Source organism: Nelumbo lutea, chromosome 2, assembly GCF_056320005.1.
Source record: "Nelumbo lutea isolate HS-2025 chromosome 2, American lotus-T2T, whole genome shotgun sequence".
NCBI classification, from domain to species: domain Eukaryota; kingdom Viridiplantae; phylum Streptophyta; class Magnoliopsida; order Proteales; family Nelumbonaceae; genus Nelumbo; species Nelumbo lutea.
Window position 1 is genome coordinate 34,763,485 of NC_142685.1, and position 18,617 is coordinate 34,782,101.

General features: G+C 35.7%; 1 protein-coding gene across 1 annotated transcript; it reads left to right on the forward strand.

Annotated features, from left to right (window-relative positions):
• The first annotated feature begins 874 nt into the window (after positions 1 to 874).
• LOC148869789 (putative apyrase 1) lies at positions 875 to 9,758 on the forward strand. The gene is made up of 9 exons (XM_088969367.1): positions 875 to 1,583; positions 2,907 to 3,035; positions 3,139 to 3,195; positions 3,344 to 3,436; positions 5,829 to 6,034; positions 6,740 to 6,831; positions 8,696 to 8,910; positions 9,027 to 9,216; positions 9,332 to 9,758. Exons 1-9 carry the CDS (start codon positions 1,272 to 1,274, stop codon positions 9,445 to 9,447), a joined length of 1,410 nt encoding a protein of 469 aa, XP_088825493.1. The 5' UTR covers positions 875 to 1,271; the 3' UTR covers positions 9,448 to 9,758.
• The last annotated feature ends 8,859 nt before the right edge of the window (positions 9,759 to 18,617 follow it).

Sequence of the window (18,617 nt, forward strand, 5' to 3'; positions counted from 1 at the left end):
CTGTTCGATTATGGCTGAAGAATCTAAGGTTCTTGCTGAAGAACTACTTGCTGATTTTGCCTCACCCTAAGCTATGTCATCTTCAGTGGAGAGAGGATTTGGTACTCTCTTTAGGCGTGAACACCTACATTGGGAGGAACTTTTTGCGTGGATTCCGTATCAAGTATTTCTCTCCCTAATATTGGTTTCAGATTTGATCAAGTTTGTTTCAAGAACGAACATTGAAAAGTGCAGTTTTTCTAAATTAGGGAATACGATTCCTAGATGGGATAAACAAATTTTTAAAATTTCACCCAGCCACCCTGTATGGTTCGGCCATCCATGTGATGAATCTGTAATCCCTTCAACAACTGCCCAAAATGAGTAATGAACCACACCCAAAAACCCTAGAGCTAGAGCCAAAAAGAAGAATACGGAGTAGATGGACATTGAGAGGTTTAGGGTTTCACGGAACTCTCCAACTGCAGTCTTCAAGTTTGCATTTTCATTATTTTCCTTCGATTGGCAGTCAGGCACTAGAAATTTGAGTTTGACATGCGCTTTGTATTGGCCAGTTGAGAATCAATCTCCGAATTTGGTTCACGGGGCTACAAAGGTGATGTAGAGATGAATTCGAGGATTGGATGCAACGGGAGAATGGAAAAAAACCAAGTGGGGGAATAGAAGTAATAAGAAATTACTATCACTAGGTAAAAAAAATTACATGCAGAAGGATTTTTTAAGAAGCCTGACTCGCCGTTTAGGGGCAATTTGGTAACAAAAATTGTATTTACGTTGAGATGGACAACTGTTGGTCATTACTAACAATGTTCTAAGGGACGGTGAGTTTTTAAAACTGATGGTTTTGTGACGTTTTAAAAAATCATGCTGAGTTTAAATGGCGAAAAGTTATGATGAATTTTAGACAATTGTACAGAAGATATTTTAAGCAGCACGTGTCATTAAACACATGGGTCCACGTTATCTGCAGCTTATCTGGAAAGGAATCTTGCTGTATCGAGTTTCAGCATCTTCTACTGTCTGCCTCTGCATCGGACGGGGGATGTACATCAGCGCATGTACTCTGATAGGGACTGGGGGGATGAACTTAGGGAGAGAGAGAAAGATTAGCTGTTCAGCGGGCCCGGACAGCAATCTTTGTCTCTCTCGTACGACATTTTCATTCAATCCTTCTCTCCCTTATTTTATCCGTTCACCGGAAGAGGAGAGAGCTGGCCAAGTTTGCAGACTCACTGATCCATCCCCTCCCCGATCCAGACCAAGTGGAGATAATGCTGAAGCGGTCGATACAGCAAGGTTCCTTCTCCGACAGGCTGAGGGGCATAATGCTTCTCGCCTCTGTCTCGCTCCTTCTTATCTCTTTCGTTCTCTTTCTCACGCCGCGATCACCTTCCGACGGTCTCCTCTCCGTCGAATCCGACCATGTTCGTCTCGAGCGTAGGGGCTTGCTCGAGCTCCGGGAATCCAGGAATTATGCGGTAATATTTGACGCCGGAAGCTCTGGTAGCAGAGTACACGTGTTTTGCTTCGACAAAACTCTGAATCTCCTTCCCATTGGAAACGTTCTAGAGCTCTTCGTACAGGTGAGCTCGTGCTAATTTATTAGCTCATTTAGAAACTAGAATGACGTCCTGAGGTTGGCATTGTACCGCTTCTTCATTTCTTTGGCTCCTTTAGAACAACTATACTTGAACTAAAAACCTACGTCTTGTGTTTGGAACTTTGGATAACGGAATTTGCTCGTTTTAATGCAATGGGTTTAGAGAAGATTCTCGGATAACTATGGTAGACCCTATTTTTTGCATGAGAGAGAATGACGGTTCAGCCCAGGGTTTGTAGGCGTAAAGTAGGTGCCAGCTCGGAATTGATGCCAATTCACGGGCGGGCGTTGGTGATAGGGTGTAGACTATTACCATGGGTTGTTAAATTTTGAACGTTAATAGCCTTGTAGTGGAAATAAAAAATATGCATCGGTCCTATCCGTATTTTTCCGAAAAAGAAAAACCCCTTGATTTCTAGTTTCTACTGTTTTCCTGCTTCTGATTTTGACAACAGCTTTCTGCTTTCGGTCTTGTCCGCTAGGTTTTCTGTGTTAATTCAATAATATGTTTGTGTTGAGACATAGACACTTTTATCCCTTCTAAAAATCTTTTATTATCATATAAATATAATGCTGTTACTTGCCTGGCCAGTTATTGGCCCCATGGCAAGATGACCATTATATATTTTTTTTCTATTTAGAAAAAGGGTCATTTACTAGATCACCCCTATAGTTAGCCTATCCTATCCACTATAGACTATATTTTACAATAATTTTATTTAATCAACCTTTCATTATGAACTATTTGCCTTGCCCTATGAAAATAGTAAATGATCACCTATGCTAAATGGAAAATGTTTAAGGGCATGGAACATGGTTGTTTATTCCAAAATTACCCCTAAACTGAGTGGAAAATGTTCAAGAGTATGGATCCTTGTTTATTCCAAAAGTACCCCTAATACTTTTTTGACCAAATACAGAAAAATACTGATTGTCTGTGTTTTATTAGGTGTAAAAATGGTATTTTTTTTTTGTTTTTAATTTGTTTCGATTAAATTTATTTGAATGGATGTGTTGATTAAGTAAATTGATTGCAAACTACAGAGGATGTTTTAGTAAATTCATAAAATTATAGGGGTATTTTAGTAAATGACCCTTTAGAAAAATGCTCTTTTTTCTCTCTGTTTCTAGCTTCTTGCCCTGTTATCTGAATGCTGCCTGTTTTCACTTATTTTAGGCCCCACAATTAGAGATTAATGAGGATGTTTTCATGTCAACATTTATGAGGCCCATCCTATGATTTACGTGCATATATTGATCTAGTGTGCATGTTTTTCCAAGTCTATTATGTTCATTGTTGTTGCAGACAAAACCAGGTTTGAGTGCATATGCCAATGCTCCCGAGAAGGCTGCAGATTCTCTGCTATCTCTTTTGCAGCAGGCAGAAAATGTTGTTCCTAAAGAGTTGCGTAACAAGACACCGGTCAGAGTTGGGGTGTGTATTTTATGATATCTTTTGTTATAAAATATTTAATCTATGCAATTCTTCCATACCTGTTACCTGTTGTCCACTCTGATTGACTCCAATGTATATTCAGGCAACGGCAGGCCTGAGGGCATTGGAAGGTGATACTTCAGATAGAATTTTGCAAGCGGTAAATCTCATGTTTTTCCCCTTTCTTTTTATGAATTATGTGTGTAGATGCATGTGTTTATATTGCCTTTTTTTTTTTTTTTTATTTTTTTATAAACACTTGAATATGTACCCCCTCCCCTCATGGCTTAAAATACTTTGTTCCTTAGGTCAGGGATTTGCTTGTCAACAAAAGTTCCTTGAAGTCAAAACCAGAGTGGGTCACTGTTCTGGGTGGAACTCAGGAAGGTACCTATCAGTGGGTATGCTGTTTTGAACTTCACTCTACATACATTCATACCTTGAGATCATACATACAGAATCATAGATTGCAAAAACAAACTACCTCGTGGACGATGAAGGAATAATTATTCTGTTCTAGATGAAATCCTGCTATACAATCTTAAATGTAACGATGATTGACCTTGGGAGGCTGTAAAGAGAGGATTATGAATCTTTATGACTTCTTTCTTTCTTTAGGTGCATAGCCCTTTTCAAGATTCATTTAATTTCTCAGTCCTTAGTAATCCGTAGAGTTCATCATTTGGATTGGTGTTTTCTTTTTCCAGTTTTCTATTCTCAATTTTCATTCCTTATAAATCAAGGTATTAATTATTAGTTATATTAGTTATTTAAACAAATTTACTTGGAGCATGTACCACAACATCAATTGTGGTGAGAAGTCACAAAGGTTCCTGCACCTTTTTGGGCGAAGATAGGTAAAGAAGTTAGTAGTATAAAAATAGTAGAGGCAATGAAGAAGACAACAAATAACATTGTTTTCTTTTAAGTGACTAAATGAAAGTGGAAAAAACTAAAGGAATTGATGTCTATAAGTTATGGTACATATGCACAACCGAATTAAGGATTCCAAAAAAAGTCAACAGCCAAAAAAAGAGGAAGAGAGAGTTTCTTTGAACATTTAGACTGGACAACCAACTTATGATCTCCTCAACAACTACATTGATTACCCTGATACCCCCCATCCAGATTTCTTTTTTGATAAATTATTCTAGAGTGCCTTTCAAGCCAGATAGCCCAAAGAGTTGCCAAAGGGACAACCGGCCATTAAACATTTGCCTTTTTTGTTCACCCCAAAGATGCGCCATTCTGCTAATAAAGCTGAAACAAAACAGGGGGAGCACCAGTGGAAGGAAATAACCTTGCTGAAGTGCCACCAGATTCTAGAAGAGAAACTGCAGTGAAGGGGTGGCTATATGTCTTGGGTTCTGGGTTGACATGACATGTCAGGAAGATTTGCTCCCTCTGTCACCAGCATTTCTTTGGTTAGACTTTTCTCCCATGCTATCACTCAGGTAAAGAACTTGGTATTTAAGGGGGCCGCATTGCCCCAAGTAGTCTTACTTGGGAAGGAGGAACTGGTAGGTCTGATCAGACCATGCTAGAAAGACTAACTGAAAATAAACCTGATTTGAGACCATTTTGAGCACCTGGATTGGAGTCTCGTAAGTACTTTTACTTCTGGCAGATTTTTCTTCATTATGCCCAAGCAGACACGGCGACATTCTTGTTCTTTATCATATCCAATAAAAAGTGAAAGTTATCATCATCATCATCATCATCCATGCCTTATCCCAACTATATGGGGTCGGCTACATCAATCCTGTTTCGCCAATCCATTCTATTTAATGCCATATATATCCATTGTTAAATTATTAGTGCTTTAATCATTTCTTACTACTTCCACCCATGTCCTTTTTGGTCTACCCCTAGACCTTCTAGCCCCTTCAACTTGTATAACAAATCACTTCTTCTAACAGGTGCTGTTGATGGTCTTCGAACCGGCTTATAGGTATAGGAACCTAGGAGTATGGTCAACTTCATTCCTGATCCTATCCTTTCTAGTTTTTCCACTCATCCATCTTAGCATTCACATTTCTGCCGCACTCATTTTTTGGACATGTTGTTTCTTGACTGTTAAACACTCTACTCCACACAGCATAGATGCATAGCTGGCCTTATAACCGTTTTACAGAATTTTCCTTTTAATCTAAGCAGTACTTGCCTGTTACATAAAAGTTCAGATACACCCCGCCATTTTTCCCATCCTTTTCTAGTTCTTTGGGTGACATGCCTCTCAACTTCGCCAGTGTGAGCTTGTCTTACATTACTGGACCCAAGCCTGGATAAAGGGGGAGGGTGTGTCAGGTAGGCAGCTGGCGCTAAAACTTTTGCCAAACCTAAACCTTAATGAATAAAAGGGAAAGTTACCAATGAAAAATGTTTTTCTTTTAATGCACCTTTTTTTTACATCTTTGTACTTATTATTAATATTTTTTTTATTATTCTTAAAAAATTCAGGTTCTTTTACCCATTCATTCTCTTGCAATTCATGAGATATTATCAACATAAGTTTCCATTAGCCAAAAAAGCATAAGTTTCCCTATTCCCAACATTTATAATCTTTAAGGAATTACATATCAATGATGTATTCCTGCTTGCTGTATACTCTCTTCTGCATCTTAGGCTCAGTTTGGAAAGAGTACAAATACAAATATGAGAGTACAAAACCTTGTATTTTGTATGTATTTGTACTGTACATATTTGTATTTGTACTCTTTCCAAACTGAGGCTTAATAGTTTTCATTGGTTATAGTTTTATATTATTTTCTGAAATTGCTTCTAAATGTACAGGCTACCATAAACTATCTACTAGGAAGATTGGGAAAGAAATACCCAGATACAGTGGGAGTAATTGATCTTGGAGGTGGATCTGTCCAAATGGCATATGCAATCTCAGAGAAGGCTGCTGAAAAGGCTCCAGCTGTAAAGAATGGGGAGGATTCATATGTGAAAGAACTGTTTCTTAAAGGAACCAAATATTATCTTTATGTCCACAGGTTTTCCATCTTCCTATGCTAATTGCTGTTATGATTCTTGGGTTAGTTATTTTTTAATAAACAACATTAAAGTGGATTTCATTATGGATATGAAAAAAACCCTTGCAATCCAAAACGTGGATAGCAGGTTACAAACAAAAACAGTAGTATGCTCTGTATTCTCAATATAGAAATTCAATCTTCTCCCAGTTCTGGAGTGTCCCATGCAAGTTTATCTGTTGTGACCCTTTTTCTTGATATCTGCCAAAGAATTTGCAGGTCTAGTGATCCACTTGAATGACCAATTCAAGTTAGTAGCTAGAGCCCTTACTTCCCTAACCAAGAATCCTAGTACCCATGGTGCATCTTCATCTGAAGTTATCTACTTAATCACCACCAGACAATCACCTTCAACATGTAATTCTTTCTAGTCAGCTGTTGAAGAAAATTTTAACACTTGTTTTCGTGCTAACAGTTCTGCATTTAACAAGTTTCCAACACCAATAGGCCCTAAGAAGCTAGATAGAGTTTTTCTCCTATCATTTCTGATTACTTGAATGGCAAATTTTTCATATTAGATACATTGGTTATTTTGAAAGACAATTTTTTTTTTTTTTTTTACTTTGTTTTGAATGAAACCTTATATTTTGAATTATTGTGGCTTTGATTTTTTGAAAATGACCTGTTAAATATGTGCCTCTTTACATGTTGCATTTTGTATTGCAGTTACTTGAACTATGGTTTATTAGCAGCCCGAGCAGAGATTCTGAAGGCTGTGGGAGGCTCTAAAAATCCATGCATTTTGAATGGCTATCATGGTACTATGTATATCTTCATTTCCCATATATCTTTGATGCAGGGCTACTGCTGTGGTTTTTCAATAGTTAGTATTTTTATTTTTTTGAGTCATTAGTAGCTTTCCTAATTGCACTGGGATTGGGTTTTCCTAGTTACATTAGTAGCAGGTTTTCCTAAATATTCTAGGAGTTGGTTGTTCTAATTGGTTGAGTTGTTTTAGCAAGTAAAATTTATTTTAGTAGGTCAGAGCCATGGACTTGTACATAATACCCTAATGGGGTAGGGGGTTGGGCAGCTGCTGCTGCCTAGGGGTCCTTTCATTGTCTTTGGATTACATGTTACACAAATAGAGTAAGTTTTCTATGCTATTAAAGTAATAGTAACCGATAAAAAAAAAAAGAATGAATGAAAGAAAGAAAGAAAGAAAGAAAGAAAGAAAAAAGAGACCATATAGTTACCATCTTGTCTCTGCCTGATCTAGGCATCTAGCATATAACAAGCTTAACAACTAAAATAGCCAAGTCCATAACGTCAATGCTTCCTCATCATTTTACCTTGGTGAATGAAGCCTTGGCTCATTATGTTTTGAATTATTGCGGTCATTAAATGATGAATCTCCACTGAATGTCATCTCAATGATCTCGTCAAGCAAGATGAACTTCCTGACCTTCCATTATGCCTACTATTTGAGAACCTTATGGTCCATCCTACTATTATTTCAAGAACAGCTTGTTTCTCCCCTCCTTCAAAGAGACGGTTAAATGTGAGGAAATGTATTGATTATCCATTCTTTGGAGTAATTGGGATAATTATGTGAATAATTGTGGCAGCCAGAAACTATAATGGCAATTAAGAGGGGATGATTACTGCTCGTTGTCTTCCAATTTTGAAATACTTTTATTCTTGTTCTTTAGGTTTAAAGTATATATTGATATGATATATCATCTTTGTATCCATTGCCATGCATATTGGTATGATTTGCCTCCATATTGTACTATATCAATGGATATGGTCCCATACACATCAATATGGAAGCGTATTGGTGCCTAGTTTGACAAAGCTGTATATTGAACACTTTTGGTTTGTTTTTGAACTTTAATAAAAATTGAAATAGAGTTGTAGTTATAAAAAATGAAATAAATAACTTAATATTTATTTTTTCCTAAAAAGTTATTAAAAACTAAATATTATAAAAATAATTTATTTTGTTTAATGATTTATATGTTTTATTTTACATATAACTTATATGTTAAAAATGAAAATATATTTATTATTTATATAGAAGTGCTAAATAAATGAATTTTCCAACAAATTAATAAAAATTAAAAATTATAATTATAAAAACAAAAATAAATAATTTAAGATTTAATTTTCCCCAAAAATTTAATAAAACCGAAAGTTATAAAGATAATTTATTTTATCTACCTTAAATGGTTGTGTAAAATAAAACAATTATTTGTTACAAATGAAAACATGTTTGTTATTTTAAAAATATAGTTATATAAATAAAATTTCCCACAAATTTAATAAAATTGAAATAGAGTGATAATTATTGTATGATGCGTACATGTTCTAAAGGCCTGATATTTTTTATTGTAATGTTTCTCTTCATATAACCTATTAAAGTGTGCATTTCTCGTCTGTTTACCTTATTCATATATGATTCAGATTTATATTTATTTATTAATATATTTATATGATTTGTATGCATTTCCTAGCGTATCTAAGCGTTTCCATATTTTTTGTTTGTATCCATGTGTTTCCAAAATGTATTCGTATCCATATATGAACTATCTGACAATACTTGGTACCGATATTTTGATCCTTGGTTTCAAATGGTTGCTCCAAAAAACTAATAGATGATGTCCTCTTTTCTTCTTCAAGGGTCTTACAAATATGGGGGTCATGTATATGAAGTATCAAGCTCTGCATCTGGTTCCAACATTAACGAGTGCAGAGGGGCTGCTTTTAAGGCTCTCAAAGTTAATGAATCATGTACACACATGAAGTGCATGTTTGGCGGAGTATGGAATGGTGGTGGTGGGGTTGGACAGAAAAATTTATTTGTTGCCTCATTTTTCTTTGACAGGGCTGCTGAGGTAATTAGACATTCATAATCTAGACCCATGAGAACTCCTATAATCATCATCATCATCATCATAATCACATTTGTTGCTTTGTGTTAATGCTGACTGGATCGTGTTTCTATACACAGGCTGGTTTTATAGATTCCAACAAGCCAGTTGCCAAAGTCCGCCCTGTGGATTTTGAGGAGGCTGCAAAACGTGCTTGTGAAACTAAACTTGCTGATGCTGAGTCTATCTATCCGCTTGTTGAGAAGGATAACTTGCCTTATCTATGTATGGACCTTGTCTATCAGTTCACATTGCTTGTAGATGGGTTTGGTACGTTAAATTTACAGATCATCCACTGTTGAAATTTCATTCTTACTTTTCTCTGGCAAGCATTATTTAAGGATTCTAATATTCTCATATTGGCTACTGTTATTCCCTTGGACAGCTCTAGATCCTTGGCAGGAGATCACATTAGTGAAGCAAGTGAAGTATGGGAATTCCCTGCTTGAAGCAGCTTGGCCATTAGGCAGTGCCATAGAAGTTGTATCATCATCAACATAACCGGAACCTTGCATTAGTTTGGAAACTTTTGGTTCACAGATTTCTTTCGCTTTGACGCGTACAATTTCTCGGGATGACTGGCGATTCTTGTTTAAAAGCCTTCAGAGATTGAGACTGTTTTAGTTCATTTTTGGATAAGCCTCTCCGTTGGCAGCAGAGAGTGGATATTATAAAGTTTATTTTTTTTTATTACAGTTAAACTCAAATTGGATATCTGATATGATATTCAAATTTGAGAATCATAATCTTGAAAATCCGATGGATCCTTATCAAATTCAGATCAATTGAATTTCTTATCGAATTGGATCCGATATTACCCTTTACTGAATCCAATCCATTTGCATTCCTACACATAAAATAGCCTTAGAAGTGACGTGAGTTGATCCTTTAATTCAAGGTTATCTCATCAAGTGATATGCAAGAATTGAGAAAGCTAGGTCATTGCAGAAGCACAAAGAAATGAAATGAAATATTTTTATATGGGTTTTGAATTTTATCTAAATTTTGGTCTCATTGATGTTTGTTGGTAAATACTATATATATATATATATGTGTGTGTGTGTGCGCTAGCAGCAGCAATGAGGAAATGATCTAAAAGTGTAAAGAATTCAAGAAAATTACCAATGGGAATGCTATACTTGAAGAGTCTGAGGTACACAATTTCGTTTTGGTTGCACCAATGAGAAGTAAATGAGTAGACAAGATAATCCATGGTTTTCAAAAAGGAACCGGTGGTCGAACCAGTCAGGGGGTCCGGTTATCGGTTCAAACGGTCTGACCGTTCAACCTGAATGACCAACCCATTTTAACAAAAAAATTAACAAAAATTAAAAAATTGAAAAACGGTCAAAACTGTTTGAACGGTTTGAATGGTTCGAATGGTTAATCAGACAGTTCAATGGTTTACTGACCAAAATCAATGGTTTTTAGGGAAAAAGCGGTTTTGAAGGAAAATGGAACCAGTCAAGTGACCGGTTTCCGGTTTTTCTGATTCGACTGTTCGATTCGGTCCGGTTTTGAAAACAATGAGATAATCTACAACAAGAACTCTATCAACTGTGTAAGGAGTTTCATTTTCCTAGGAAAATAGAGGAGAATCACTTGGTGTATATGATTAACGAAAATAAATGCTCATTTGTTCTATTATTTATATTATTTTTAGGTTTAAGTTATAATCTGCATTGGAGCAAGTAACTAGCTAGTGGGAGCCAACCTTTTGTGCCACTAGTTATTTCTTGTTTAGTATATAATTAGCTGGTGAACCGGTTAACTGCTTCACTTGATCGATTTTTCACTTTTTGTTGTAATTTTCATGCAAATATATATATATTTTTCTATTCTTTCCCTAATTTAAAGAAAGAACCAATTAATATTTCATCATCAACAAAACAAATGCCTACAATAACATTTCAACAAAATTTATCTACATACAACCAAATAAACCAAACAACTAATAGTTATTCTAAAAATACATCAATCTTCAATATTCAAAACTTCTAATAAACCAAGCACAAATAATTGGAAATAATTAGGTATTTATAATATATTATAAATAGACTAATTAGCTGGGTTAATCACAGGGTTTTTCTTATGTTAATCTAGATCAAACTGAAAAATTGAATCTCTGAGAAAACCAAATTGATCGGTTCAAATACCTAGATTTTTTCAATTTGGATTGTCAGTTTTGAATCGGATTTTTATGAGCACACCTAAAGGAATCTGAACAGGTGCATCTAATTCTCCCAACAAAGGCTGAAATCATAGAGCCTCAAACAGACCATGTGCCATAAGGCCCATAACCCAATACTCTGCCTCAAGATTCACATTAGACTTTTTGCCACCACACCATTTCTTACTCTTCTAGGGTACCATATTTTAATTTTGCCCACAGAAGCACAATATCTTGAATAAATCTTTTATTATCAGAGACCCATCCCAGTTTGCATCAATTGTAGACCTCTCTACCTTCAAATGATCATGCCTCTTATACAAAATTCCTTTATCTGGATTTCCCTCTAGGTAAGTTAGAATTCAATCCACTGCAGCAATGTGTGAAGTACAAGAACATGCATGTATTGGCTTACGATACTAATCACATAAAATATATCTAACGAAGTCATACAACCATAGAGAAGTCTCCCTAGGCTACAAATCTCTAATACATAACATTATCCTCCAACATACTAACTCCCCCTCAGTAGCAAGTCTTATGACCATGATCAATAACTTGTCTCTAAGTAATTCCAACACATAATACCTCTAGGAGATTTAGGGTCTATTTGGTTTTCAGTCAGAATTGGAATTGGAATTCTTTGAAATCGGAATCAAATGGTTTATTCCCATAGCTTGTTTGGTTCAGACAGGAATGGGATTGAGAATTAAAATCAGCAAGAATGAGGTTTCATTTCCAAGGGAGGGGTAGGAAATGACCATTCCCTCAAATGGGGAAATGCCATTCCAACAGGAATGAGAATGAGATTCTGATTCTGCTCAACCAAACAGTTGGAATTGGGATAACCCATTCCGATTCTGAATCTGCTCAGAAGTAAAGTCTGTTTGGGACTCCTCAAAATTGATCCTCTGTGATACTTTCTTAAATCGGTGAAACTAAGCATAAAGTGATTGTTGCAAGCCATACAACACCTTGTATCCGCTGCCATGGGAAGGCCCTGCCAAACGGACACTAATTGGACTAATGCAATAAGTCATATCAGCCCATGCATTGCTTCCAATTTCCTTAAGGGAAGTTCTATTTCCTGAGCAAGAGATCTTATTTGGATAAGATATACCTTGGTCTGAATTTGTCCCTGTTAAATTTTCGATTCAAACTGAAGTTTATATGTTGGAACCATAGATAAACTAGGTATATGTTTGATGTATGGTTTGGAAGCACCGTTTTTTGAAAAAACAATGTCTTTTTTTTATCTGTTTGGAAACATTGTTGCCAGGTAGGATGTTTCCTAGAGAAAAAGCAACACTTTCTATTTGGTACCAGTGTTCCATGTCTGTTTTCAGCACTGGTACCCATCATAGGAAATCCATGTCACTGCCACATCACGTCCTCATTTGGCAGCAATGAGCTGCAATCTGAGAAAACACCAAATTTGGCATTGCTCCAAACCACGCATTTCTCGATTTCCTATGCATGGCTTGGAACACGGTTTTTTTTTTTTATTTTTTTAATTTTTTTTTATGAAAAAACGGTTCCAAACAAATAGGCATTTCCTGGAGCACCGTTTTTCTGATGTAGCATTGGTGGGTCAATGTTTTCTGAAGCAACGACATCGATGCCAAACAGACGATAGATTAAACATAATGAGAATATTATATATTAACAATAAAATGAATAAAAAAAAAACTTTGATATAATGTCATGGATAAAATGACTTAAATATTAACTTCTATAGAACTTAAGCCTATGACCCTTCAGTAAAAAACTAAAAGCACAACCCTCAAACCAACTTCAGTAATAAATTGTAAGATTATTGATGGATTCATATCTTACTGGTTTCAGATTTGAGTGCATTAATTTTGATCCAATTATAAAGGGATTGAATTTTGATGAGCTTAATTGGGAGGATAAACATAGCCCTAATGTTCAACCTAAGATACTGTCCAGCCCATCTCAACCTAAAGCTTAGATTCCTGTAGGTACAACACAAGTTGTTGCACCTTTTTTCCTAAGTTCTTTTAGATATAATTCGTAGAGCAATAAGGAGTTGATGATGTGATGACGCCAAAACTAGGGACCATTTTCAAGGTTCAAAGTATCAATATATACGCCAAAACTAGGACATAAATCCTTGACCATATGTTTTCGGTTTGTGTTCAATACATTCAATCATTCGCCATATGAAAGAATAGAAAAAAAGGTCTGTTATTAATTTCTTTACTTTGTAGTAATTGAAAAGGTCTATTGGTTGTTTAGAGTGATGCAACCCAGAGGGTTAATTGGTGGGCATTCTTAAGTTTGATATGAATGGAATCAAGGGGTCTTCCAACTCGATGTCAGTCAGCCTAAGAATACTTTTCAAAATAGCGCTCGATGAATGTTCTAAGCCTCTTTGATATGCTTTTCCAATCCCAAGGTATACTTTGATCTTTAGGCTTTGTTTGTTTGCAGTTCAACCAGAAGAAAATTAAATTTGTACCCCGTCAGTTCAGATTTGTTGGTGAAAGGACTCTCCTCAATTTGGGGTTGATTTTCATGGGTTTTGTATGGCTAATAAGGGTTTAAATTTCATTTTTCAACTTATGGCATTCATCCGTGTTATGACTGACACCATGGTAGTACTTACAGTACTTGTCTTGGTTCCCCTTTCTTGGGTTCTTTTTCATCTTGGAGGGATATTGCATGAACTCTTGGTTCTTGACCTGCACAAGGATATAGGTCAAGTAGTGCTAAGGGAAGTATAGCTCTCATATGATGGTGTAATCTGTTTAGATTTGTCCTTTTTATGTAAGCTGCCAGGCCTTGACTTATTTTTGTCCTTCATCTTCTTGTATGCCCATTTACTAGCCTCAGCCTCTTTTGCATTGATATATTTCTTTGCTTTTGATAAGAACTTTACCATGTTAAAATGTGGCCTCTTTGCAAGTGAGAAGTTGAAGGATGAGGGTGACAAGGGCTTGATCGAGATCTTTGACTTCAACGGCCTCGTCGTTAAAGCATTATATATAGTTATGGAGGGATTTCTTGGATTTTTGCTTAATTTCCATGAGCATGACTAAGGTCTTTTGGTAGTGTTAGTTGTTGAAGAAATGGGAGAGGATGAGGTCTGCAAACTAGTCCCAAGAGGTGATGGACCGAGCTGGGGGACTTGAGAACCATCATAAAGCAGCCCTCTTAACTCTTAAGCGTGGCTTGGAAATCTTGACACATCAGGGCGTCAGAGAATTTGTAAAGGAACATGATAGCATATAAACTCTTTATTTGGCCTTTCGGGTAGGGGTGTAAATGGATATGATTTGATTTGAGATCCGATCCTATTTTGTCGGATTCAAATAACCCCAGTTCGTATCTTTAGATTGGATCGAATCAGATAATAGGATCCGATTAGAAATCGGATTGGATTTGGATCACCCCTACCTGATCTGATATATATGCTATATATTTATTTATATAAATATATATAATACATATATGTATGTTATTTATGTATAAATATATTATTTATATTATACTTTTGTAAAATTGTAAAATCATTTATATTTTTTATGAAAAACATGTATATATATGATGAAAATAATTAAAAAACACTTGTACTTTTGTTTTTCTTTATTTAAATTGGTACATTTTATTTTTATTTTAATAATTTATCAAATTTTAAAGAAAACAAATCGGATCAGATAAGATCTGAATATCTAACTTCCCGATTGGATTCAAATTCAGATCGATATATATCTATCAGATCCGATTGGATCGAACATGCAATTAATAGTAGGGGTGCAAATGGATTGGATCATGACCCGGTCCGATCCTATTTGGTCGAATTCGGATCACTCATGTTTAGATCTTCAGATCAAATAATAGGACTCGATAAAAAATCAGATCGGATTCGGATCACCCCTACCTGATCCGACATATGTTATGTATTTATAAATATAAATATATATCATACATATATATACATGTTAATTATTTATATTGTAATTTATAAATTTGTTATATTATTTATTTTTTATAAAAAACCTGTATATATATGATGAAAATAATTAAAAGAGCATTTGAAAATTTTGTTTTTTGTTTATTTAAATTGGTATATTTTACTTTTTAATAATTTATTAATTTTTAAAGAAAATAAATCGAATTGGATCAAATTCAAAGATCCAACTTACCAATAGAATTCAAATTTAAATTGAGGCCTATAAGATCTGATTGGATCAGATCCAATATGAACAATGTCAAATCAAATTTAAATATACCCTGATTCAAATCCAATATAATCTATTTGTATCGCTACTTTCGGGTCAATAATTCCATCACGAATGGCGCCCAACTCGGCCACAGGCTTCGAATTTTCAATCTTAATTCCGCAGTGAAACGTCGACTACGCCACTACGGATAACGGATGTATCCCGACCCAAATCTGGATGATTTTGGGAGAGACTCCTCCAACTTAATGGTTTAAGCTTAGCTATGACAAAGCGGAGGGTGATCAATCAATTATGTGGACGGCTACTATAATGGAAAGATGGTGTGTGGAAATATCTTTTTCATTGGCTGAATTATAAGCTATTTATGCTGTGACAAATACTTCTCTCCGGTCATCATTGAGTCTAGCCTTGTGTCAATTATCACCGGCTCCCCAATAATTATCTCTCACAGTTATAAGGAGGTTAGGTCCCGCTGATTTGTTAGCTAATAAGATTGTTTTAAACAAAAAATTTAAGTCTAAATTTTTATTGTTATGTTAATCATGTTCATACTGTACCTATCTGCCTTTGAAAACGATGTAAATATTTATGTTGATTTGATTTTATCAGGAGGAATGTAAATCAAAATCAATGTAAAATTCCATTTTGGCATTTGAATAAAATAAAGTTTTACATGATAAATGAATATAAATATATTCATTTATATACATATTTTACGGTGTAATATAAAACATCATCATGTACTTTTACACCAATTAACACACCCTAAATATATATACACATATTTTATAATATAAATATATAAATATATTTATGGGGCCGGAGGGTCTGATTTTCTGCTTTTAGTTTGTCGTTTTTTATCAATCTCTTAAAATATATAAAATACATGGGTCCACGTTATCTGCAGCATCGATTTCACGCACCCTAAGGATATGTATGGGCCCTCAGTGGAGGTTCTGATTTTCTGCTTTTAGTTTGTGGTCTTTTATTCAATTTCTTTTAAATTAAAAAAATTAAAGAAATTATCTAAAATTCATCCTGACTTTTCACTCTTTCTTTTAAATTCATCGTAGCTTTTCAGAACATACAAAAACCACCATGTCAGTAGATAAATTAACGGATGTTATTAAATTACAATTTTACCCTTTGTTAATGTTTCCAGCTGCCCGTCTGGTTTGGTTGTAGACCCACAACAACTAGATGAGATCATCAGCACTACTGAAAACTTGGGCCGTCCAATCCAGATTCTTCTCCTGGACGGTCCTGCTTTGATCTGGACTTTTGTTTTTCCACATCCGTATATGAATCCGAATCTGGATTCTGAAATCTGATACAGTTCGCTTTTAACAAGGTGGTTCCTGGTTTGGTGCCTTCAACCGTTTAGCATCAGGATTGCCATCAAGGTCATTTACTCCAGACTTTTGTCCCTGATGTTTCTTAAGTTTCTAGACGCATTTTTTGATGTTAGCTTCTCACATTCCTCCCGTAAACGTTCCAACTCTTCTCTAATTGTACTGTTATCCTCTTTCAATGTTTCCACACGACCTGCAAGTTCTTCACACTCAGCTTGCTTACTGAGTGTGGATGTTAAAATTAGGAATAAAATCATTACCTAAGGACCGGTAGGCATCGCAACAAAATAGAGAAGCATTCAACCCATAGAGGAAGAGCCTGAAGTCATTTGAGGATAGACGGATTGAGCCAGATGAATTTCTTGGTATATGTATCAGCATTGAGTGGATGTATCGAGAAGAGGAGGTTGCTTGAAGTGTTGGACAAGATTCTATAGAGCATCAAAGTTCAAGGGACATGAAGCACCAACGAGAATTCTTTATGGGATACAACTGTTAGGCAGTGTATGTTTTTAGTTCCACTTAGTTTGACGTACGTTATGACATTTTATTATAAATGAGTAAAGTATATATTTGATTCATTTATATTGGTTTGTTTTTGTGTAATATCCTTAAATTAGACACTTATAAGACTTGTGTTAGTTTAGAATTTTCACAACCGTTGGATAGATTTGGGGAGATTTATCTTGCCAAGGCTGATACTGATGTGCCGCCAAGTTGGTTGGGGTGGGTTGTCTCAGTTGTTAGGGTGAGACCTGAAGTACATACAATGTGGCTTTGCTTGAAACCCTAAACCAGACCAAATTCCAGTATTGCCCTGTACCTTAGAGATAGATGGGCAAAATTGAAATGTTACACCTGACCCCCTAGACTCGATTATGGTACTGCACTAGGTGTCGGATTGGGCTGTCTTTGATATGCCAATCAATGAGATCCATAAAGGGGGTCAAAACCTAAGTATATTGGGATAGTCCGAGAATTCACCTGAGTGGGTGATCATAGTGACAGGATCAGCCCCTTTGTCGGACAAAATGAATGATCGGGGAATGGTTTCTCTCTGATGGAAACCTAAACTATCGGTAGTTGATTTCAAAGTGTTGAAATTTGTTTTGCAATATATGGTTTCACAAAATATTTGCAAAATGTTTTAATTTTCGGGATCCATGTGACTAGAGAGTGCAACATTGTACCTTATAGCCGAGGGAGAGGTCCTCTCTTGTTGGGTAGTGTTTGATCATTATGGACTGAGATGTTAAGTGCAAGACCATTTAAGGATAATAAACCTGATGGACTAATCTCACGTCTGCCTACAGTCCTTGGGCCTTCATAAGATGGCTGGACCCAATGACCATTTAGTGTAAATGTTGGGCCCATTAAGAGCCCATATTGATGGACTCAGGGGTTCGCTGTATTCAGTAGTGAATTCGGCCAGGCCTTGTAACAGAGGATAGGATGAGCCCATGTGGCTAATGTGGAGATCAATGATAGGGTCTCACACCATACAAAGAGAGCCAAGCTAGCTAGTAGTAAAAAGGAAGTGAGCCTGAAAGCTTAATGAGCCTAAATCCCATTTCGAATTAGGTTAATTGGATTAATTAAATAGGAGCGAATCTGAGTATGGATCAACAGATAAGGATAAGAGAATAAATCTTATCCACTTAAAGAGTCTAGATCCAAATAGAGATTTGGATAAAGAAACTTCTAATTTGATTAGGAGTAGCTGATCTTGATCTACAGATAAGATAAGGGACTTTCCTTATCACTTAAAGAGTTCAGATCCAAATAAAGATTTGGATAAAGAAATTCCTAATAAAATTAGGAGATTGACTATTTAAGGGTTATATATAAAGAGAAGGGCAAACTGAAACAAATATCTACAGTTTGACTGCTTTCTGCTTCCAGTTCTCTCTCTCTCTCTGCTCTTGCTGCCCTACCCTGTTC